Genomic DNA, 26,055 nt, shown 5'->3' with positions numbered 1-26,055 from the left:
CTGTCTTGTCTGCATACTGTGCTTTTAAACTATTTATTATGATCCATAATGTATATGGATCCATAATCTTCAGAGAAGATGCCTGCCTATAAAGTGGAGGCACCAAACTTGCTCTTTCTTCTCCTAACTCAAAGCCCCTTATCAGCAATTTCACTGGATTAAAATAACAAAGAAAGCAGTTCCTGTAAACGCCCACTGGCCACACTGATAATTCAGCCTTAGCTTTTTCGAACAGCCCCACAACAATAACATTAATTTCCTAGATATAAAAAATATTTCAATACATGCACAGCATCGACATGAATGTAAAACAACACTTCGGAAACAGTGCCAAATCTAATCCATGTTGACAGTCTTGGATTTATGGATACAGAGGTTCAAAACAGAAGCAGAAATTGCTTTTAGAATGTGCTCATTGATACCCCCACACCAAACCATGCTAATTAAAATATATAAATCTTGCACAAGCAGATAATTTTTAGCACAGTTACAGCATGGATGTGACAGTTCAGCAGACCCAGCCTGTGGGAGGAGGTTTCTCCCTGGCCCAGAGCCTCCTTCCCCTGGAGGAAACAAAGAACACCTGCTCAGTCAGCATGTGGAATGCTAACAGCCCAGCACCTCTGCCTGCACCGGGCCAGAGCCCAGCCCGAAGGGCCACGAGCTGTTGTTCAAATGAGGAAGGGGCAAGGTGCAGACACATGTCCTCTTGCACCTCTCTCTTGGTTGGGAGGGACCTTCTGCCACCATTTCAGGACAGCTGCTGTGAGTGGGACACTCCAGGCTGAGATGCAGCTGCTTAGCTCCCCAGCTCAGGCCACCACGAGTTGGGTCCCAGGATCTCTCTCCCCATAAGCCATAGGATGTCCCAACATGAAGATATTCAACCTTCAAGAAACTACCAAACCATTTTGAACCATTACAACTCAGTCCTCCTCTCTGTCACCTCAACATGAGGTTTTTGAGTCTTCTCTCAGAGTCTGATGTGTGCATCTGTACCATTATAACCAAGGAAAAAAATGAGCATGACATCATCTTACCCAACAGAATCATAGACACTTTGAGGCATTGTTCACAGCAACATGAAATGTAGACAGGGGGTGGGAATTGGCACCGTTTTCATTGCTGCTCACATTCAGCCATCTCTTAAGTCATTCACACAATCAGGCCTGTTTCTGAAGAACCTCTGGAAAAGGGTATTTACTTATAAAAAAATCAAATCAAGACTATGAAACTCATCTTTTTGATACTAAATATGAACACAACATGCAACAGACAGACACAGAAGCATAAACAGATGACAGCACCACAGGCTAAGTGAAACCCAAGTTAAAGAATCAGATATTGCAGGGCTGACCATAAATTTTGAAGAGACCAGCCACAAAATCTGCGTGTTTGTAACTGAAGCAATGGGAGCTCGTGCTAAGAGAGTGGCACTACCAATGATATCTGTCCTCTTCAGGTGTTACAAGCTTATAGTTTTTCTTTTGACTGCTTAGTAGCAGACTAGCATAGTATTATGGTAAATCTATATGTGCCACTAGCTAATTACCAGCTAGTAAGTTCATTAAATACTATATTAGTCATACAACTGAGAAACACATACCCTTTCCCAGGTACAAAAACCAGATCGCTGTTTCAATGAAATATAGATTGATCTGGGACAGTTTTTCAATCCCACTGAAAACAAAAGCTGTCACACTGACTTTGGTGTGTGCAGAGGTTGGTTTGCAAAACTTATCAATTTATCCTTTAATAGAATTAAAAATGGAAAGAAGCAGTTACCTACAAAAATTGCAAGCCGATAGTGAAATGGTGAATGCAGCTGTTGCAGCAGAAACTTTTTAAGGCCTAGGTAAACTTTGACCTGCAATATTTTGCAAAAATTTGCAGTAAGCAAGGGAACAGAGCTACTGAGGAATTTGGGAGTATTTAATAGGTTGAAGGAAGTTAACAAGAACACATGGTAAAGGGAAACTGAACAGCTTCAGATGAAGAAATTCTTTCCTGGGTTTGGATAATGAAGTGTTGGCTCACCTTACACTGGCGCCACTGCAGCGTTCATGATCCTAAGCAAGACTGCTCAGCTATCCAAGGCAGAGAGCAACCAGCATTTAAAGGAAACAAAGGTTAAGGAAGTACTGTCTCTTCTCCTGGTTTTTTCCATTTTAAGCTTTACTTAGATAATGCAAAGAACTGCAATCCCTGATGGAGGAATTAAAGTTCTCTCACAGCTAGGAATTGTTCTTGATACTCTCTCAACTATTTTGCCCTTCATGAGCAAGACTGACTTTCTGGTAAATGCTTTCATTTAAACAGCAGCTCAGTGCTCAAAGAAGAAAACACAGTGGTAGGAATTATCAGAAGGAATAAAGAACCATCACCATGCCAAAACTGAGGACAGTCCACTTTTCTCATGTCAAAATGAAACAGCAGAACAGGAACAGTTTGATTATCCTTGCTGTCATCTTTGAAAGATATGGAATGGCTTCTTTATAGTCTTCAAAAAACCCCCAAACCACAGATAACCGAAGCAGTATTGAGACGGCCTAAGTACATGAGGAGGGTGGTCAAGGGCTGACCTTCCAGCATGTCATCTGCCACCAGCACTAGGGATGGTCAAACGGAAGCAGTAGGAACTGGATTCAGAAACACATCTACAGAGGAAGTTCTCACAGTAGCTCCTTGCTGCCCTGCATGTGTAGCTTTAGTGGGTTGAAAGGAAGGCTGGACTTGGAAGAGAGATCCATTGCAAGTTAATAAACAGTTAAACCACAAGCTCAGGAAATCCTCTGGACTGAAAATAACTCACAGCAACAGTAATGTCCGGGGGAGTTAATATATATTTTTATCCTGTTCTTACTCTCCCCTAGGCACCCATTTCTGGCCACTACAGGAGGCAGTCTGTCTCTCTTGTATAGCACAGCTTCCCAGTACAACCACTTTTCTATCCTTTGATGTCAGCCTCTCCCCAACAAATGCTAGTCCAGTCATGAACTCCTGTGCTTGACCTGGTTTCTGCGGCTCACATCACACACACTGGCATCTCCCACATCCTAAAAGAAACCCTAAGCCATCCTAGTGGGAAGGAAAGTTAAAAAACCTGCAAATAACTATTACATACATAACACAGGAAAAAGGCCTGTTGGGTTTGGTTTGTTTTGTTGGATTTTTTTCTTCAGTAGATAAGATCTATGACAGAGAAGGAACACACAGAGTTATCCCTATGGAATACCAGATTAGTGGAAATAGTCCCGGTTATGGTACTATGTCTGCTTAACAAAACACCCCATTTACCCATGAACATAAATAGCTCTTCAGAGTCCCAAGTGTTATAAGAGGGAACTAAATGAAAAACCCTGAGTTCAAATAAAACTTTTTTTGCAATGAGGTAGAGGCTGCTCCATCAGCCTTTTATCTGCAGTTCATGCCAGCAGAGCAGCTCTGCCATCAGGCTCTTCCAGTTGACTAAAAAAGGCCTCAATTACTTCTTCCGGATCAGGCAGTCTCTAGCAGACACCCACAACATGCCAACCATGTTGGCCTGTCTGCTAATCCTGACCAGTAAATTCTCAGCTGGCTCCTCATCCATCCCACAGACAGCCCCATGCACCCCTCCCAGACTCGGGTGTGGGGCAACTCTACCTCCTTACCTTCCTGTTCCAACCTCCCTTAAGAACTTGGATCCATCCATGGCGGAGCTCCAGCCATTCGAGTTACCTCACCATATCTCTGTGATCCGAACTGGATCATAGCCCTGCAACTGTATGCAGACCCTCAATTTCTCCTGTTTGCTGATCATGCCACATGTACCAGCACTGCTGAGGGTCAAGCAGATGTTCTGATTTCCCATAAGACAGGAGACTTTTCCCTATAAAGCTCTGCTGCAGATACTTCATTTTCTCAAAATTGGCCCCTTTCAGCCCTTTTGTTTTCCTGATTCCCTTTGCTTGCCATCCTGGTCCATCACTTGATGATGGGTTGCCTTTTCCCTCCCCTGTCATTTCTAGTCTCCCAAGGTCCATTGTTGGTGCCCATATGGAAAAGCACGATCCAAGTCCCCAGCAAGCCTCCCTAGACACCAGGTTGTGTCAGTAGAAGGAGTGTTCAATGCGGCCATTCTCTGCTCTCTCCCAGTGCTACCAGCTGAGGTACAGAGCTGCACTGGAGGGAGTTTTCAGTCCCTGGTCTGGTGCCAGACAGTGAATCCCTCCCCAGTAGCAGATCTGCAGGGGGAGCAGGAACCATGCTTCTGGACCCAGAAACCACCAGCTCCCAACCTTTGTCATAGTGGGAGTCCTGCTTTTCCACCCAACAGACTCTGCCTCCTTAACTGGAGTTTTGCAGTTTTTTTTCCAGGGGGGAGGGGGATGGAGGCTTCTGTACCTGCAGGGTCCTGGAGGTCTGGTTGATCTTTCTTGTCATCCCTGATGCTGCACAGACACTTTCATCCTCCCACAGTTCTGCTAATTGGCAACACAGACCCTCCCAGGCACCAAAGCTCATCTCCCCCAGCCCTGGTGAGAGGTTTCCAGCATCCCTCAGCCCCAGCCCTGCGGATCTGTGCTGGGGGTGAGGCTGCTGGTGTCACAGGGGCTGTCAACCCAACACTGCTGGGGTCTGTACTCTGCGGCACATCCTCACCATGGCAGGGCACGTGCCTGCTGCCCACAGAGAGGTCCCTGGCTCTGTCCTGCATTGACTGCTGCTACGGGGAGCTGTGTCCTCTGCCAGATAGTGCTTATGAAGGGCTGCCCCATACCTGCTGAAAAGGCACGTGTTCACTTCAGCCAGGAACCAGTTCAACAGCTCAGAATACCCTTTTTTCAGGACCAGGCCAGACTTGTCTGAGGTTGCAGTATCCTCACAAGCAGCAGTAGAGTGATGCTCCTCGAATGTCTCTGGAAGTCCTCCATCAGTCCCAGAAGAAACTCTCAAAATGTCCACAAGATTTCAAAGCACGGTCCAGAAGCTGCTGCACAAACTGCTGTGCCTGTTGGCTGCTCCAAGAGATGTGCAATTCCTCAAATGTGTGTCTCCAGCAACCCAAGTCTGTCTTTAGTTGGCAATCATCCACTAAGGAATATTCATCTTACCATATAATATAATTTTAAAATTATTTAAACAAGTCTAACTATGATAAAGTAGTTCCTTATTATAAAGATCGAAAGTCCACCACAGTATCCTAAATTAGAATTTAGTACTCAGTGGATTAGGAGAACAATGAATTAAGCCCATGGCCATACAGGGCTTTGAATATACCTCATGACTTGTAATAATAATACACACTGCACAATACCACAACCTAGAAATCAGTTAGAAGTGAAAATCTGAATTCAAGCTGCCTGCATGTGTGCAGGCATGGGAAAAAAAAAATATATATACATATGTCACAAATGTAGGATAAACTACTCTGAACCCACATTTAAAAAAATTAAGATGAACCAATCTTTTGTATTTGTTACCTTCTGAACTATGCTAACACTTACCAATGGTGATGCTAAATGGCAAGTGGAATAAAAGTTGAACAACGCTGTAACAGAGTGACCTTAATTTGTCAAGCCAGACAAACTTGCCCTATTTCGTGATTCCCAGCTCAAAAGCTATGCTGTTACATGAACGGGGTCATAGGATAATTCAGGCTGGAAGGGACCTCAGAAGGTTCAAAATCTAGTTCAAAGTAGGGTCAACCACGAGGTGAAGCCAGGTTTCTCAGGGCTTTACAGAGGTGGTTCTTGAAAATCTCTGAGGGAGACTATAATCTCCTTGGGCAACCTGATCCCATGCCTTACTCATCCCATTCTGGTCAGTTTGTCTTTGTAAGTTTCTCCTTGCATCCACCCTCACACCAAGCTTCAGCATCTGACTTTGTCCCCCTTTTCCTCCCATCACACATTGCTGTGAAAAGCTTGGATCCATCCTCTCAGTACTCCCATGCTGGTATCAACAGGCTGCTCTTGGGTCATCCAAAGCTATACTGGAAGCCCAGCTCTGTCAGCCTTCCTGCACAGGCCCTGGCCGTCTTGGTGGCTCTCCACTGAACTCACAGGAATTTATTAGCCTTTCATTTTCTTAAGGTACCAAAACTGAGCACAGTACCTAGAAGTGGACTTACAAGTGCTGAGTAGAGGGAATAATCACTACCTCCTAATCACCTGCTGGCTTTGCTGCTATTAATACATCCCCCAGTGCTCTATACCAGCTGCCCCAGTTGACATTCAACAGATCTGCTGCCCAAACTAGTCAGTCCCCAGCCCTGCATCACTGCCAAGGGTTCTTAATGTGCAGAGGCTGGACTTCACATGGGTGCTTATTCAATTTCATGAGGAGGTCCCGTTCCCTCAAGGATGCTAGGTGTCTGTGTGTGACAGCATGCTGACTGCCCCCCTCCATTTTCTGTCATCTGGGAACTTCATTAGCGAGCACTCAGCCTTCTCCTCATGTCACTGAAAAAGACATTAAACACAGCACATCCCAGGAAAGATCCCAGTCAGTCATTACCAGCCTTGAGGCAGAGTAGCCTTCAAACCACTGCCCTCTGAGTCCACTCTTCCAACCACTGTTTCTACCCCTCTGGTTGACTGATACCTCCTAATCTGAGAACTGGGCTACCTACAGGTACAAGAGAAAAAAATTCATGTTTTGGTATAAGCAGCCAGAATACCCATTCCCTGTCTCATGTAATTCAAATACAGCCTGGATTGAAATGCTCTATGGATTACCACGAAGATTATGCACAGGAGGGAGTTTAGCTTGCAGCTTCTTCCCATCCCAGAAATCACATCTTCATGTCCCAGCTTCATCCACTAGGGTGCAATTAAACCAGTGACTGGTAAGCTAATTTTGATCTGTGCCTTTTCTGTATCTCTGTAACCGCCTATTCTTCCCTTGACCTCTTGCTCCACCTGAGCAGTAAACCACCTAACCTCTCATCCTGACTGACTCATCCGAAGTGCTCCCTTGGATGCAAGCTTGCTAAACTGAAGGGATTAAGTGATACCACATTGCCAGAATCTAAATGCATAACCTGTCTCCCTTCAGGAACATGAATTCATACTGCTTCCTTTCAGCAGATAAAGTGTTGCATGACTTGGTCACTACATGGCTGTTCATGCAGTGTTCAGCAAAGTTACTCCTCTTTGTGGAGTACTGAAATACTTCTGATTTTTATTCACAGAGACACTTTCTCAATAAATTACCCAAACACCACCAGTATCAAATTCAATGCATTACTTTAAAAGGCCATCTACAAGAATCTGCAAGTTTGCATTTTTTATCCATTACTTTTGAATCTCCTTTTTTTCCTATGATATTCTCAAGGTTTGAAAATTTATTCCCTTACTCCATTCTATCATTTTTCATTTATGAGTTTTCCTTGTGCAGAGCTCTGGCTCTCAGCCATAGCAGATCTGTGCAAACAGGTACATGTTCCAGTGATGGTGGGAGATGAAACTTCCTTCTCAGGGGCTGTTTTTAATTACTGATGCTCATCAAAGCCTGATGGGCCAGTGAATGTGCAGAAAAGAGCAGAGCACATCTGCTGTTGACAGAGCAGGCAGACCTTAAGAGTTTTAGTCAGGTTTTTTCTTGAGATGAAATTGGTTTTCCTCATATTTATTTGTGGCATTAGACATGAGTAGTACAAAGGAACTGTACAGAGCGGACTGGAACCCACCACACTGTGTGTTGTATCAGCGTGCCAGATGATCCCCATCAGCTCTCATTATGGAATTCGTGTGGTGCAAATTTTCACAGCCCATTTTCAAGCACTGCTCCAAAAGTCATCTAAAGTCCTGGCAGAACTCACTCTGATCACTGACCTCCTAGAAGTACTTCACAGAGGGTCTGGACACAGACTACTATCCTGTCGTACGGTCAGTGGTTAGAACTAGCAGAACACCTAGACAGAATGCCCGCAGGGTAAATGAATGGCTAAGATGTCCAGGGCTCTGAACTCATGTGGTTAAAAATAAATAAATAAACAAAAATGCCTTCTGATATCAAGACTGTGACAGACAAATTACACCTAAAAGCAAAAGAAAAAGATTTGAAGCAATTTCTGACCAAGGTGAAAGTCCCACTGCTTTTGAAATGAACACAGTAGAGGAATAGAGACATGTGGCTGAAAGACAACAGAAAGGGATGTGAGAGTATCTCCTTGTGTCTAGCAGAGACAATGGCTATAACAAACATCACATTTCATTACCAAGAATATGGAATGCAGAGATTCAAACAGGATCCACCTTGAGAAGCTTTCCAGTTGTCCCAGTCATTCACCCCAGAAATTTAAACTGAGGAACACTGGGTATTTTTAGTCCCTTTCTAACAAAATGGGATGACCCCAGTCTTCAACTACTACTAGAAGTCCTCATCAGTCTTGAATTTAAATAGGATGGCAGATGCCTAAGCAGGGATGGCTACAATACTAAGGACTACTTTTTCTTGCATGAACAGAAAGCAATACAAAAGAAAACAACATTCCAAATGTTCCTAATTCAATATCAAAGAGTAGCACAGAAACTAAGAAGACTGAGTCACAAGTTTTGAACATATTAATGAATTAAGTATGGATTTAAAGTGTTCTCCTGATATATCAAATACTTTAAATAAATATGATAGCAATAAATTACAGCAATTCTGTGTCATGACCATCTCTCACTTCTGTATGTTGGATAAATGTAAAAGCTGAAAGCAGGCAATGGATGCTGACCAGATATTAAATACCAGTTATAAAAGGATAAACAACAAAAGTAGGCGAGCAGCTTAGGAAGATGAAAACAAAATTAATTTTTAGATCCCTACAGAGATTAAAATACTATCCCATGCAGAATTAGTGTAATATCCCATAACCCACCATCACACATTTCTCAGGATAGTACCTAAGTACATAATCATTAAATCTCGCTGAGGTGATACATATTTTATGAGTAACTTTTCCTCTTCCTTCTATGACTACCAGAAATAGTTTGGCAAAATTTGATCTTCCCTAGTGCGATAATCTTCAATTTTTTAACATTCTGAACATAGACCTGTTTCCTCCCTAATGTCAACGGCAAGAAGGAATGAACTGAACTTCTGCCTAAATCTCTCCTAATTATTCCTCCTTTTGACTTACACTCTGTTTTGTATTTGGGAGCACTTAGTTGACTATTAACGCTTCAGGAGAGTCCTTACCTGCCATTTCATTGGATAATGCAGCCAGATACTGGAAGATAGCTTCACAGTTTTGGAGAAGTACTATAACCTTGGAAGGAGCTTGGTTCACTAGAAGCTGAGAAAATGAGGTATCAAAATGTAGCAGCAGTTCAATTACTAATTCTCTTGTCAACTACCAAACTTGTACACACCTTTTCCAATACTCCCTGCAGTTGGGCAGCAGTCGGGCAGCAGTCTGATGACAGCTTTTATCTTATAACTCAGTGGCTGTGAAACAAGCAGCACAACAGCAGCATTTAAAAACACAGACTGTCTTGAGTTGGAAGGAACCCATAAGGATCATCATGTCCAACTCCCTGTTCCTCACAGGACTGCCTAAAAATAAACCACGCGACCTAGAGTATCATCCAGACATTCCTGAACTCCGGTGTGCTTGGTGCCATGACTGCTTCCCCAAGGAGGCTATTCCAGTGACCAACCACCCTCTCAATGAAGAACCCATGTTGCCAAAGCAGCAATGGCTGGGCATAGGACTCACATTGTCCTGTAGAAGAAGACAACTACATGCGAAGAAAGGGCAGAACCACCCCAGCTGCTCAGGCTGCTGAAAAGGTATACTGAAATTAGTAAGAAATCAGGATTAGTAGTAAGATTATCAGGATTTCACAAAAAGTTGCTGAGAAAAGAGGTCACATTGAAAGATTTCATGAGAGGCACTGTAGGAGACATCATTACCAATGGTTACATACTGCTATCTGCAGTGTGGACCTGTGCAGACTGTTGCTATTAGGCAGCTTTGAAAGCACTTTTTTCCAGATGGCTTATATCTTGACTTCTTTTGCCTCAATTTTAGTGCTGGGCCTAAGTGAATGCTGCCTTAACCTTATCTTCCTACCTATGGAGGTTTGAATCCTCTTTTGTCAAACTATTCCAAATTCCTTACTAATGACATTTGCCCGCAGCAGCAGCCATCGCCCTCTTTCCACAAACACCCCTGGCATTAGTCTCAATTCTATGCATGCTCTTACACATATTTCAACACTCCAACCTCCTCCTCCAAACCAAAGAAAGCAACATATCCTCAGTTTTCCTCTCTTAAATAGATGTTGATAATTACTGTATCATTATCAGTAACTTAGTTTCCCCTATCTAGGCTTTCATCTTGAATACAGGACTGCTATCTCAGGTCATCTGGTACCCAGTAACTGCATTCCTGCCTCATTTATCTGTTGATTCTCTACTCTTTACTCATCTCTTTAACACTTTTTAAATCAGTAACTCATATCTAATACCCCATTTTTCACCCAACCACACACCTGCACACACATTGTTTTTTCATCACCTAAACCATACATAATACAGCATAAAATAAATAAAATCATAATTTTTCTCTCCCTTCTTCCTCCAGTTCTTCGTATTTTGAAAGGGTTATGGAAGGATAAGAGTAAATGCATTTTGGGGAAAACACAAAGGCAGTTTCTGCTGCCTTTCAGTATGTTGCAGGTCAAGGACTCCAAAAAAATGGTGGTGTACATGATGTACATGCAACAATTTACTGTATCTATAGATGTGGCTATAAAAAAAACCCCAACAAATCAAAAAAAACCCAACAAACCCCCAAAGCCTCCTTGCTTAAAATAACCACCTTATTATTTTATTAAATAAGGATTAAAAACTCCTCTATTCTTCAAAATATCTTTAGTCTACAAAAATTTAATTTTGCTGAATTGAAACATACTCCAAGGAAACAGGAACTTGGAAGTTCAAAGTATATCTACCAAAAAAGCCAGTTGTTCCAAACCAGACTGTTTCAAAGTGCTGTGACTTTAGGAGAAAACTGGTTTGGATTATCAGCTTGTCTTTCCAACATACTAAAGAAAAAGCTTTTTAGGGCAAGGTTGTTTCATTTTAACACACTCCTTTATATTATAACAGCAACTGAAGTTAGTACTACTTAGATCGTTACTAAGTTCACCTGTTCTCTTATAAGGCGTGTCTTAATTTAAGCAATTGTCTTCTATCCATAGAAAATTAATGAGCTGCAACAATAGTGACATGGTACTACAGAACATAGTTTCTAAAGCCATCAGATCACTGGATGTGTTCAGAACCACTAACAAATTTATGAACTGCAATTTGTTTTGAATAATAAAATTACTTCCAAGTAAGCAGGCACAGTATTCAGTAACTCTGCTTCCATTTGCAAAATACTGCGTTCCTTTGTATCTACATACATGAGGTAGGACACAAGCATCAGAGACATGGCTAGGCAAAACAAACACCTTATAAGATGTTATCCATCCCTCAAGGAAGCTACATATTAAACTAATTCTAAATGTATCACACGATTGCTGAAACAGTGATTTGCAGGGGTAGAAATCTGCATTTGAGAGACTTCCTTCTTACATAGATATGATATAATGCCGCTGTCTCAAAAGAATATAAAATATATATCTACATTATGGAAATGAAAGTGCCACTAAAAACCAGATCATGACTGTAGTGAGGCACTGAAAAAAATGCAGGAGTGAAACCTTTCCATGATGGTATACATGCACTGTACTGTACCATGTTTATCCTGCCCATACAAACACAATGGCACTTGGAGACCGCTGTAAAGGGGTCAGACCTTTCAGACAGCAGAATGTGAAGAACTTTTAAAGCAAACTGGGTGGGTTTTTTTTTCTCTATTTCCATCCCAGCTGCCAACATTCAGGTTCCTGCCTTTCCACTAGCAACAAAATACCAGGACCTGTGCAGTACGCAATGAAGCAGGTGCCCTAAGTATGCTGGACAAACCTACTGACAGGGCAGGAAGTTTGCTAATGTCTGTGGAATGTAAGACGCTTCTGTCAGTGTTAGGAAATTGTACCTAAATCAATAAACATCTTCTGTAAAGGCAACATCCAACAAAGATGCGAAGACCAGAATGGCAGTCTGTGAGCACAGCGGGAAACAAGAACATATTCAGATTCTTCTACTCCTCCTGATGGATGACTGGACAGAGGGTCTTGGGCAGGTGAATTTTATCATTTTGGTCATCACAGAACCATCAGATTAAAGGGGTGGCCATCTAGAACTCAGCCATGTGTGTTTGTAGACACGCTGCCTAGATCAAATGCAGTGGTATACCTGAACGTGTCTCTTCAAAAAAGTATTTGCACCTACTTTGATGAGGTAGAGATGCATCAATCTCTACTATATATAGCTATAGATATATATGAACTAAATAATTAAACACAGATAAGTCTAAAATGACTCCATTCACCAACTCAGAATTTCATATACCTCTGGTATACAGTTGTAAGATGCTTGCATGCCCTGTGTGCACAAGTGTGAGAATATTCAAACATAATGTACTTGGGTTTATACTTGTATTTGCATAGGATGAATGCATTTAAGAATTAACCCCACAGAATGACAGGGATATAAACTTGCAAGATCCAAAACCTACTGTGTGCATTCATGAAATCAGATTTTCATAATCTGTCAAGACCTACACATGCAAAAAACGGAGCAAGAAAACTGCACACACACCTCTCAAGTTTGGTGGTGTCTTTTTTAGACTATCAGATGACAAATGCTATGCCAGAATGATGTATTTAATATTCAACTCCAAGTTTTTTTCAAGTTACAAATTAAGCGTATTCATTTTTGACAAAAATGTCTTTAATATGAATATCTTTTTGTAAATTCTAATGTTTTTGTTCACAGAGATCAAAATGTCAAAAGAGCAAGTGCCAAAATATTTGAAAAAGGGTTCGGTTTTGCCAGAAAATAAAGTCAATTGACAGAGGCAAGTATAATTAATACAGAATTCTAGACTATCCGAGGTGGAACAGGCGTACTTACACTAGAACTTTCAAGCAATTTCATGTTTCCCTCCTATTAGTGGATAACTTGACCCTAAATATTCATTATCTCAATAGGTAACAAGTAAAAGATCATCATGTTTCTGGAACCAGCGAATTATTCTTATACATTATATAAAGATCACAATCCCTGTTTGGATTTTGCATATGAACTACAGATCACTGAGAGTTTCCTGTTGCACTGCAGCAAGAAAAGGAAATGTAACAAAGGCTTAATTTGCTGCAAAGTACAGCAAGATACTTCGGTAATCTCACAAAAATGTCATACTAGAACTTGTTACAGTGAGTTCAATTTGATCTTTTAATGTAATACAGTACATTTTTATAAACTTAACATTATCATTGCAGAAGAGCATGCTAACTGAATGTTAGCAATATATCTTTTGTACATAATTATAATCTACTGTAGTTACTGTACGCAGATCTCAAAATGTTAGTACATAAAATATTCATTTTCTTTATATGAGATGAGAATGAACTTAGAAGAGGTTTGAATATAAGAATGAAATATTTGCTGTGCCTATTTCTCAAGAAATAATGAGTTACACATTATAACCCAAGAAATCAACATTTGCAAAACTATAGTTTAAATTTACAATAAACATTATGATCAGTAATGGTGCATCAATATTCGATGAAATTTAACCTAACCATGTTTATGCACATAAAGCCTCAAGAGTCTGCAGCAGTTTCAGCATCAATTTTTCATATTTTTTGTATAAAAGGGACTTAAAGGTACATCTTCCACAAATGTCTTCAGTGCAATTCTGTCAAAGAGGAAAATATAAAGCTAGTTTTTTATTATTTTATACCATAAAAAAAACCTCAACAACTTGCATTTGCACTGCTGAAGCATAAGAAGCCAGTTCTGTTGTGCCAACTATTTCAAAGTCAATTCTTTTCAACCATATTGGCCTTTCAAGGCAGCATTTCCCCCATATCTATAGGTACAAATGTTGAAAAGCTGAATACTGGAAGAGGGGGATGTTAAGATGAGGCAGAATAGCCTAATTGTTTATAATACTTTTTTTCCATTGGTACAAAAAAAAAAAAAAAAAAGCATAACAAAAAAATTCTAAGGATTGCTTGCCTTACTAGTAATCTTACACTTTGTAAATCAGTAAATCCATGGTTTAGTATTATCCTTTTCTCTGATCTTTACAGGCCACCTTGCAACAATAACTTATTTATTGACAAATTATATGAAAATGCTCCATTATTCAACGAAAATAAAATTTTCTTAGGTCAGAAATTGATTTTTCATGTGTTGACAACTGTAGGGTACCAGAGGGAGAACAGCACCTGAAAGTATAATGTGTGCTTGGCTAAGCATAGTCTAGTAACTGATACATTTTGGTTCAAAGACACAGTTTGTAAACTGTAAAACTGCACACAGGATACTGCTATAAGCATTTTGTTTACTTTCTTTTTTTTTTTTTTAGATTATACCTAAAAAAAAAAACCAAAAACAAACAAAACACACCAACAAAACCCAACCTCTCTCTATGGTAGCACAAAACAAAAACAGAGCTTCATTCAAATCTTGAATACCTTGACTGTAATAATTGACAGCTGGTTATTCAACAAAAACTTAGCTCTTCATACCAAAAAAATTTGGCTCAAAAAAAAAAAAAGAAAGGTACAATAAACTCTCAATAAAAGGTTCTTTCATGAGGCAACCTACCATATACTACTGCTAGATACGAGTTTCCAAAAAAACATTACATCCCATTTTCAGCACATTTTTCATAAACATGCAACTTCACTATAAAATACAAAACACTTGGCTCTCAAGAACAGCTTTATAAAGACACACTGCATCAATAAAATTTCTCTTTGTGATTAACTTTACATTGTAATAAGAACTGTATTTTCACTAATGTTTATATATCAGATTTCATATTATAATGTAGTAATAATTTGCTCTTTGCATCATGTTCAGAAGGAGATATCTATACACATTAACATACTAGACTATTAAAAACTCAGTTACAGAATTTTATTGATACAGTAGATTAATAAAAACTGATAGGGGAAGATAAAATGGGTAGGGTATTCAGTACATTATTTAATAACACACTTTTAAAATTAAAATATTTTAAATCCTTTTTGAATTTTCAATGCCACTACAAGTCCAGAAAAGTCTGGCATCAATACTGAGGTGTAAAACAAAACTTCTCTCACAATTTGCATCTCTTGTATTATTCTATCCAACATTGTTCAACTGTAAAAGAAAGTAATTTAGCACCTCTGATGATAAGTAGGTGCCTGAAGGTAAACACTAGGTTATATTCATGAAGAAAACAAAGACTTTTTTTTCTTCTTCTCCTCCGCAGGACAAATAGTGGCAAAAGAAAGTGGCACTATTTGTTCAACTGATTTTTTTTTTTCACAGTTAAATGTCAACAAGAGTACAAATACAACACTGACAGATATTGCTTGAGATCAATTTTCAACAAACTGTTCTTTTTTAAATCAATCGATCCAATAAACAGTGGGGTACTGTCAGTTTAAAGCCGCAGATAAAAGCTATACAAGCACTTTATAAGTCAGAAACATTAAAAAAAGAACTATTTACAGTTTTCTTCTTTAGTTCATATGTCTACAAAGCCAGCGCACATTACACTTCACAAAAATCCACAGTTAATGATATCAACATGTGTGTGGCTAAAGCTTGTGACCTAGGGACTTCAAATGCAGGGGCAGGAAAATAGGTTTTGTCTTTTTGTCAGCAACCCCATTTGTGCACTAACAGCTTCATTCAGTCTCAAGCTTTATATTAAAAGCATTCTTCAAAGCTTTCACCTGGAAGGCTGGTAACTACATGCTCACTCATCGCCTTTCCCTTTTAGAAGTTCTGCGACGGACCTATTTGGAGAAAAAGTATTTTTAATGTTTTTACAGAAAAATTTTGAAAAATCTGAGAACAAATATATATTATAATGGAAAAAATGCTCAGTCTTGCTCAATAATGTTTGAATAACTGTATACAGTGGCATTCATTATTTATTTTATCACAAGCAAACTCCCGTTCAATGACCAGGATATAACTTCATTTGATGTTACTGAGCCTGTGTCCTTCTTGTATTCAAAACCAGTTTTTTCTGTTTTCATAAACTCAGATGCTCCAATCATCAGGTGTGTCCAAAAGTGTAAAGGCATTCACAGCTAAATTTTTAGTATTACTACTAACATCGGTAATGTAGTTGTATGAAATAAATATAAAAGTTAAATTATTTTAACATATGTGTATATGCTGCTAAGAGGAAGAAATTAGTTTAGGATTCTGTTCCAAGATGTCATGCTTATTTTCCAGTACTATTCATTTTGTGTGTCTGTTTTGAATTTATTCACTATCACAGTTCAGCTGAGAAGAATAAGCAGGAGTTACCTGGAAAATAATTCCCATTAGATAATACACAATTCTGGCAGATAGATGAGAAAGGTTACACAGAACAGAAACTTTAAGATGCTTGACAAAAAGAGGTATTTTCTAAGAATTGCAGCTTCTCTGAGAAACTACAGTGCAGCTCCACTACACAACAGTGGCAGCTGACAACCATCCCATTCATCTTAAAGTAGGAGGGATAAGTTCTAAGAACAGAAGTCATTCTGAGAACAGGAGAAGTCATTCTCTGATCATCAATACACTGAGGATCACCACAAAGACTCACAAAGAAAATCTCAGGCATCTGTCTTACATTGATTGTGGAAACTTCCTCTTCTTCCATTACTTCTTCCTGGGGAATGTCATCACTGACCGGTGAACTACTCTGAAATACATCCATCTCTTCACTAGATTCATTCTCTTTACTGGCTGCTTGTTTGGAACGCCCTGCCCGGCTACAATGAGAAGAAAAATAAAGGTTAGCTTCACAGTATATGGGTCTGCAAATGTAAAAACTGTATGAGCAAACATTCTACTTTACAAAATCAGAAGCCTTAAAATTTCATGTTATGTAATACTCTTGTCTTATGCACCTATATAGTTCATCCAAAGTGGGACAGAAGAAGTGGAACTAGGAGGCTGGACAACAGCATTTGAAAACAAAATTCGTCCATAACAGAGGGCTAGGAGTACAAAGTTGAAAAGTTTTGCCTCTAAAGACAAGGCAGATTTTTCTCTTCAGTGCCAGAATACAGGCTGAAGCAGTGAACAACACCAAGAAGTGAACAGGAAAAGCCAAACAGCCAGACACTGAATACTATTTGTTGCTTTTTCCCTATTCAGTTCAGTGAATAGATGTACTCTACTTCTACAGGAGTTTATACACAACCTAGAAGAACCCATATTGCTGTTCATGAAATTAACGCTATAATGAACCTTAATACAAGTATTCCAAGCCAGCTCATCCTAAGAGCTAGGGATAATCAGGATAACATTAACCTTATTAGGATAATCAAGAACAATCAGTCAACAATATCTTAAAATTGTCTGTTTTAGTTATGGGACCTGTGCCACAAGCAAAAAGCACCCACTTGCTTTACCTGAGAACTAGCCATCCCCCCTCATCTTAAAAAAAAGTCACTATATATATATATATCCAAAACTACAGAGCATCACCCACATTACATTAGCACAGTTCCGAATCAAACCACGGAACCATCCTGTTTACTGCAGATGCAGTCTTGCTGCACCCAAACTGGGTGACTTTTTGGTTGAAATTAAACAAGAAACTCTGTTCCAGGCACACAATGGATAGACGTCAATCTCCAGTGAGGGTAAAGATTAAAACCAACTGTCCTCTGGCACCAGTATACCACAAAAGTGGTAGGAATTTTCAGTCCCGAGAACCAATAAAATCTGGGCAAAATAAAACCTCTGAATTGCATATAGTAATTACAGTGGGGGTTTCAGCACTAACCAGCATACCATCCCTTGAGAAGTAACACAAATTAGTCCAAATCAAGTCTTCCAAGACTGACAGAAGCAACAGAATTGTAAATGACACAGAAGAATTACTCACAAGCTAGGTTTATCTTTTCACATATTACAAAAATAAGCCTGTTCACATGCACTAATTAGTAATCTAATTTGCTATCAGAAACAGATCATACACTATCACTCCACAGGATACACTATCACTTCAGAGGCAAAATCCCAAATTCTAATTTGAAATCCATTCCCAAGGAGCCCATAAAGCTTTAAGTATTTGGACTAAATACATTCTATCTTGTGTTCCTATCTATTCTATCAGATTCCTTCAGTTAAAAGTGCTGTACGTATGTATGTAGGAAAAGGAAGAAAGATCTGACTACAGTGTACTTTAAAGACTGAAAAATTACTACTGTCTCATCTTTTTCTTTCAGATTTGGAAAAAGGGTGGTCTCATTAAAAAACAAAACAAAACAAACCACCACAATATTTTTTAAAATGAAATCTAGAATGGATACAACAACTTTGAACCCTGAACCAACTTACTCCGGTTCCTTGTAACAGGAATAACACACAAACGAAAGAGATACATTTCTTACTGATCACAGGTAGTGATACAGTTTACTTTCTGTTTAAAATGGGGTAAACAAACAGAACAGCTTCACCAATTTCACTGAGAAGTGAATCCAAAGATACTTTTTAGTGGAGGCAATCTTTGACAAACGCCACACAGCATGTCACCCAACAATGACTTGTTGGTGTGTCTTCTCTGCACAGCAGTAGCACCTTCCAACTCTTGTTCTACTGCACATGTAGTGACTTCGGTAGTAACAATAACTACTGAGTCCTGTGTTTCTGGTTACAGAGTGAAGAAGCAGTAGAGATCTGACCTGAGGTAAGGAAGCAGAACACTAGAAAGGTCAGGATATTGTGTGTGCAAAATGCTAGATCAAGTGATTTGGTGCGAAACCAGAATGTGAAATGAGGGTACAAGATTCTTCACACAAAGTTGTCTGGTATGGAAAATCTCGGGGATCAGGCAAATCAGTACACTACACTGCCAGAGAAAGATCAATGTGACACTAACTAAGCCCAGAAGACAGAAAAACAATGGAGTAATACAAAACATCAGACAGCAGATGTGCTGAAGTAGTGGGATAAGGAATTTATCACCAGGTTCTGGAAGAGTAAATCTGTTCCATGAGCTGCAGTTAGATACACGTGGGCAAATAACCACTTGTACACCTCTGCTTACATATACTATTATCTGTACATGAACAGAAAAGGTAGAGATACCTGTACTTTCCTACAGCAGGCACAAGAAAATGAAGCAAGCCCCAGAGTTTAACCTCATTTTGGAGCTTAATACACCTCAGAATTTTCAGAAGCTACTATCTTTCACTGATCACAACACGTTTTACTCATGTGGAAATGATTCAAGTGCATAATAAGAAGGGCAGAAACCAGAAAGTAAACATTAAGAAGAATCAGAAAAAACTTAACTCTCCACAATACTGTTTCACTTCAGTAACAATTTGATTCTTCCCCCCATCCAAAACAAACAGGACCACTTTTCTCTCCTAAAGTCCTAAAAAAGCCCTATCTTCAGGGCCCTCCTGTGCTTTATTGACTTTTCTCCTAGAAAAGTAAAGCTATGATTATGCTACCTGAGCACCCTAAACTTACTCACAGTCTCGTGATCTGGTTTGAAATGCCCTAGGAGAAGCAGCAAAGGAAAACATTTTAGAAATAACAATGGTAATTTATTTTCTTAACTGTCAATTACAGCATTCTGAAATATTTTCAGTAAATGTTTGTTTGGGGGCACAGAGGCATATTTTTAATTTCCACTGAACATAGATTTAGAAAACTTACACTTTTTTTTGCTGAGATGGTGGTGTTTGTGATGACCTTCCTCGTCTTTTCTGTGGCGTAGACTGTGCTGATTCAACTGTACTAGTTTCAGACGGTTCTGCTCTGTTTTGAGGAAGACCCAAATTGCAAAACATCAAATTATAACAAATGCCCAAAGATAAAACATCTGCAGCTTACAAGAAGATGGACTTACCTCTGCTGTGTTCTTTTTGATGTCCTATTTTGCCTGCCTTTTGGTTTTTGTTCAATGTTTTCAGTTTGCCTTTCTTCTTCCTCCTCCTCCTCTTCTGCTGCAGCTGCTGGTGGTTGTTTTTTTTTGCTCCTTTTTGATGACTTGGCCACTGGTTCTTCCTTTGGTGTTCCCCCATTATTTGTTCTGGTGGGGCGTCCTCTTCTCCCTTTCTTTGGTGGACTGTTTTGTTCATCCTCACTTTCTATCACATCCTCTTTTAGCCTTTTTTCATCTTGCCATTGTGTTTCATCAGCTTCTGAAACAACTGCAGGTCTCTTCCTTCCCCGTTGACTACCTCTAAGTTTCTGCTCTTGACCCAATTTATTCAGGTCATCTATGCCTAGTTTCTCTTCTGAATCTGTGATAGCTGCTTTCTTCCTTCCTCTAGGCTTCTCCATCTCAGACTGAAAAGGTAAGATTACACCATTAAACTAAAAAATTAAACTGCCATTTTAAACAGTCACATGCAGAAACTTCCCCCAACAAGACAGTCTTCAAGCTACACAAGTTGTCTCAGATTGTCTACCATATCCATTTCAAAAACATCTGCAAAAGTATAAACACATACCTACATAAAAAATACCAGGCAAGAGAGAAAGATTATTTGAAAAGTGAGTAGTCAAAACACTGAAGTGTGTAAGGTCTTCCTCATTTGTATCCTCAGCTATATCAACCACAGTAGGATAGAGCATCCTTAACTGCCTTTCTATCAATAGGAAAACTTTAAGATGGTGAGGATGGGAATTTTCAAACTGTGGCTTCAAGCTCTTGTTGTGAGCTGCAAGGTGCTTACACTTGGCTCCCACTCTGGCACTGGCAAGGCACTAATATGGGAGACAGTGGGCAACCTGAATTTACAATTGTAGAAGGAAGATCAGGAATTAGTGGTAGCTGCCAAACCACTACTGTCAGAGCTGTACCAAGATTCAGCATTTGCTCTGTGCAGCAAAAAAACCCACCCAAACCTTAAAACAAGTTCACAGCCTAGTTCATATCTGAAGGGACCCATAAAGATTATCTCATTCCAATCACCCTGCCATGGGCAGGGACATGTTACCCTAAGCCACATCCAGCCTGGCCCTGAACACCTCCAGTGGTGGTACATCCCCGGTTGTTCTGGTCAATCTGTTCCACTGTCCTACCACCCTCATAATAAGAAGTCTCTTCCTTATGTCAAATCCAAACCTAACCTCTTCCAGTTTAAAACTGTTGCCTCTTGTCCCATTACTAAAGTAAAACGTTTTTCTCCATCTTTCTTATAGGCCCCCGTCATACACTGAAAGGCCACAACAAGGTCTCCCCAGAGCCTTCTCTTCTTCAGGCTGAACAACCCCAACTCTCAGTCTTTCTTCCTAGGAGAGGTGTTCCAGCTCTCTGACCATTTTCACAGCCTTCCTCTGGAACTGCTCTGTCTTCTAATGGGGATCCCACAGTGCTCCAGATGGGGGTCCCATGAGAGCAGAGTAGATGTCAAGAATCACCTCCTTCAGCCTGCTGGTCCCCTCTCCTTTTGATGCAGCCCAGGACAAGGTTGGCTTTCTGGGCTGCGAGCATATGTGGCTGGCTCACGTCCAGTTTTTCATCCAGCAGTGTCCCCAGTCCCTCTTGGCAGGGCTGTTCTCAATCCCTTCATTCTTCAGCCTGTATTGACACTGAGGATTGCCCTGAGTCAGCTGGGGCTGACTTGCACTTGGACTTGTTGAGCCTCATGAGGTTCCCATGGGCCCACTCCTCAAGCCTGCCAAGGATGCTTCTGGATGGCATCCCTGCCTTCTATTACATCAAGAAGGACAGAACCCTTTCTAAATCATAAGCTTTCAAGACAAAAAATATTCCTCCACCTCTCCACGCTATAGTTCTGTAAACTGCACAGTAAAGAGCCACAAACAGCGCAAAGATTTCAATAAGCAGCTATTAGGGCCTTTTCGCTCCAACCAATCCCCGCCCCTGGGAAAATTAAAAAAAAAGAAAGAAAATATTACCCATGTACTATTTCTTGGGTACCGTATTTCATTTCAGACCATGATATTGTCCAAATGTCCAAATATTTACAGTATTTCTGTTTCATATCAATGTTTGTTTTACACTTGCATTACTGTATTTCAGCACATTATTAGTATTTGCCACATGGCAATTAATCTACACAATGACAGTTACACAACTTAAAACCCATCTGAATGCTTTTTCCTTCACATTTCCCTTGTGACATAAGCTAGAAGTCAGCTTACAAATTCATGCTTCCACTCTATCGAAAAACCTTTGTCATGAAAAGCAGAAAGAAAATCTAGAGAGGATATGAAGGAAAAAAGGAAAAGAAATTAAAGGACAAACAATTACACTAGAAGAAGATGGAAAAAAAAAAGTGTTTGAACAACAATGACATCTCCTGTCAGTTCATGTCTTCAGTGACAAAACTGTTGATCTAGATCAGTGACATTCTCGTTATTCTGCTTTATTTGCCTTTGCAGTCATCATGTACATCTGTCATTGCAGGTCCTTTTAGCCGGTAACTGCAGCCAGTTTCCAAAATAAAGTTTCTCCCTGAGGTTAAACAGTGTCATAGAACTTGAGAACTAAGGTGTTACTCTATAATTTAATTTGGACAAACATCCTGAAGAGTGATATCTTTAAAACACAGACCTTCTGCTACGAAATTAAAATTCTGTTTCTCAGTTAATGCTTTCTATAATGTGCTCCCCAGTTCCAAAAAAACCAAAAACCAGTTCTGAATCAATAACCTTAAGCACCTCACATACAGATTTAAAGTGCAATAATGCGCTCAAAAGTACTCATAACACTGAACTGTATTTGCTTTATTGCTCAGCTTCCTCAGTTACCAGTTCAAATTAATGCTTCTAAACATAAAGTGATTTAAAATGAAATATCTCCAATGCAACCAAACAGCTCACCCTTACAAGATCAGAGTCGTCCCTTTTGTCAGTTTTCTTTCCTGGTAATGGTGAAGCCAGTGTGAATTCTTCATTTTCACTGTGATCCATTTCAGTACTGTCAAGCCTAGAAGGAATAAACATGTATTCCCCCATTATTATAATACTGGGCAATCATTTAAAAAAAAAAAACAACCACAACTAAGAACAACAATCTTCTTAAGAAATATATTATTAAAATGAATAATTTGGCAGAAGAAACATTTCACTGTGGGTACTAAAGTCACCATGTATCACAAGCCAGAACATCTAGGTCTCAGGACAAAGGTTTTAATCATAAACCACATTGACTTTTTTTTCCACTGGGAAAGATAAGCAGCTTTTTAAAACAGAAGAGTTTTACTGAGTTGCAAGAGATCTGCATGTTTGCATACATTTGCATACACTTTTCTATATCAATCAAAGATCCCCCCAGACAGACCAGCCAAAGAATGCATACTTTCCTATGCTGAGATATAGGCAATAAAATTGCAGATTTAAATTTCAGAGACCAGTTCACTCCTCTGCTTTTTGTTGTGTGTTTACAGTAGAAATTTAATTTTTATTTCAGTTTCTACAAATGCAAATGTGGACAATAATGCCTCCTGCCTATGTAAAACACTGAGACCCACAGATAAAAGGTAATGCACAAAAGCCAATACACAAATCCTTTCATTTCATCTGCCCTGGGGTAGGCAGAACCAACATTTTAAATACCAGTGCACATTTATTAATGAAAAGAAATATGCTATGAGTTTAAGTGAAAAGTGGTATTCAAATGTACAAACCCTTAAATCCTTGGCCTGGGCACTGCATAGTGAGTGAAAGACATTCTCACTTCTACAAGAGTAAAATCTGTAAAAACTGTGACGTAATCAGAAGCTTAGGTTTTACATATCATCTCAACAGATGCAAATTTGCCTGTATATATTCCGGCAGACTGAACTGGTAACACCATACATACAGAATCACTGCCATCACTTCTCTCTGTCTTTGACATCTTCACTCAAAACACCAGTTTAACTCATGTGAACTGGAGAGATCATGAAGATGACAGAACATGTTAGGCTGCAAGTGCAGCATTTTTTAAAATTTGGTTTGAGATTCATTTTGATGGATATGAAGGAGAATCAGGAGTCCACCTGTCTCCAGCCAATAATGTATTTCAGCATGTCAACCTGCATGACTTGTAAGAAATAAGCCTTTCTGAAGACTTTCTAGCAGAGAAGTATTTCTTGTAAAACACTGTACTACATGTAAAATTAATATCATGTATGAAATAGTCACAGAAGTACTAAATGAGAAGCCTTATATTCAAACATAACATTTCCTCATAGTCCTGAAAGACTGTGAAAAAATATGAATAGTGGGGCTATGCAATGTCTGTGAAAAAAAATTAATGACAATGTGACTTTCAGTTAAAAAAATGAACATAAGGCACAGTAACTGATGAATAACCTACAAAGTTGGCACAAACTGTAACTTTTAAAGATAGATAACTAGAAGACTTATGTAGTATTACATTACATTCACCTCTTCATCACCAAACTAAAATCCCACAATGTTTATCTGCAAAGTCCAGCAAACAGCAAGGACTAGAGGATGAAGTCATGCGAGATCACCACAATGGTCTACCAGTCCTCACCATCTCTGATGTGTTGTTAACTGTACAGTGAGGTTCCTAGAGACTGCAGCTGTGTGTGTAAACACACACATACACACATGTGCATATATACGTGTGTGGGGTAATATATATCTATCTGAAAAACACCCCAAAAACCCCCAACTTTGTTCTCAAAAACCAAAATATATGAGGCTCTTCTTTCCTCCTCTTTTTTTTTTTAAGGAAATTTATTTCTGTGGACATAAGGCCAAACTCATGGTTTCACTTATACTAATGTGGTACTATAACTTTACTTCAATGTAAGATAAAAGAATTCTGTCTTTCACTTAAAAAATACTACAGAAATATTCAAAGCTTCCATTACAAATATTTGAAATATCAAAGCTCCTTTGTTGTCTACCAACCTCCCTTTGATCCTTCCTGGAGAGCTTGGATTTGAACTGCTGCTGGCATTGCTTACAGTTTCCATTCGAGAAGATTTGGATTGAGACTGCTTGCCTGCTGACGAAAGAGGCTTATTAACTGCTCCAAGAACATTGGCTGCTTTGGGCTGAAACCAAAAATATATTTCCTTTATTTTAAGCTACACGTTCAGATATTGTTAACACGTACTATGCTTAAAATATTCACAGATTTCACTTTCTGCAATTATTATCTTAACACAAAGTGATAAACATTTTCATATGAAAGCTACAACAGACACCAGAAGAAAGCTGAGGAAGCTGTAATGAAATAGCTAGCTGCCACCAAAAATGGTATTCTTCTCCGTACCCTTAGATTCTGTCCCCTTCTCATTGGTTCACCTGACCTTGCAGTAAGCCACTTCAGCACTTTGTGTGCAGTTTGCTTTCTGCTGATTTATCTGCCTGAACTAGCTCACCATCTGGATCAGATAAGCACCTGTACTAGCAAAACAGAAATAGCAGAACAATGGCCCTTCCAGCAAGGAAACATTAAACTGGCTTAGGTGTAATGGCAACCACATTAGTTTCAATTGGGAATGAATGAGAATCTCCAAAGTCAAATGCTGTAGAGAAGACTCTGAAACCTCTTGCACAGATATAAAAATATTAGTCTTCTAATAAGTACCAAAATTCCAGACACTGGTGAGCTTCAGGTTATTAATTTAACTGGATTATCTTCCAGACATGTTGAATGCCTCCAGCTCATACAAACTCTTGAGAGAGTTGAAAGAGTTCAATTACTCCTAGAGAGAATGCACATTTCTGCCAAACACTCATGTATAAAAATGCTGAATTAAAGACCAATCCCTACATTTCTAATTATGCATCTTCTCTTTCAATATTAGATTCTAGCTATGTCTACAGTTAGTGACAGCTAAAAAAAGTTTAACATGCATATCATATCAGCTTTGAGTGTTCCTTTTTCAAAGCTATGCATCATGGAAGTAAGTGCTGGTTATACCTTTATAGCCAGAGGGAACTTTACACTTAAAAAGACTCATTCTGCACTGAGTACAAGAAAAAGAGCAT

At 39.4% G+C, this 26,055-nt stretch overlaps 1 protein-coding gene across 2 annotated transcripts in view; it reads right to left on the bottom strand.

The window, feature by feature from the left end:
- Window positions 1-12,807: 12,807 nt before the first annotated feature.
- PDS5B (PDS5 cohesin associated factor B) overlaps window positions 12,808-26,055 on the bottom strand; it is an 81,637-nt gene continuing 68,389 nt past the window's right edge. Inside the window, exons 29-34 of one of the 2 annotated variants that reach the window (XM_027906728.1) lie at window positions 24,967-25,112; window positions 22,921-23,026; window positions 19,973-20,415; window positions 19,780-19,881; window positions 16,730-16,871; window positions 12,808-15,896 (exon numbers count right to left, since the gene is read on the bottom strand). In XM_027906728.1, coding sequence (XP_027762529.1) covers window positions 15,861-15,896; window positions 16,730-16,871; window positions 19,780-19,881; window positions 19,973-20,415; window positions 22,921-23,026; window positions 24,967-25,112 — 975 coding nt within the window. In that variant the 3' untranslated portion in view covers window positions 12,808-15,860. The remainder of the gene's footprint in view (window positions 15,897-16,729; window positions 16,872-19,779; window positions 19,882-19,972; window positions 20,416-22,920; window positions 23,027-24,966; window positions 25,113-26,055) is intronic. The other variant, XM_027906729.1, reaches the window with a different exon arrangement.

This window comes from Empidonax traillii, unplaced genomic scaffold, assembly GCF_003031625.1.
Source record: "Empidonax traillii isolate 1590-97213 ecotype Southwest subspecies unplaced genomic scaffold, ASM303162v1 scaffold1347:size381947, whole genome shotgun sequence".
Taxonomy (NCBI): Eukaryota; Metazoa; Chordata; class Aves; order Passeriformes; family Tyrannidae; genus Empidonax; species Empidonax traillii.
The sequence above is the reverse complement of the archived record's forward strand: the minus strand, read 5'-3'. Positions and strand labels throughout refer to the sequence as shown.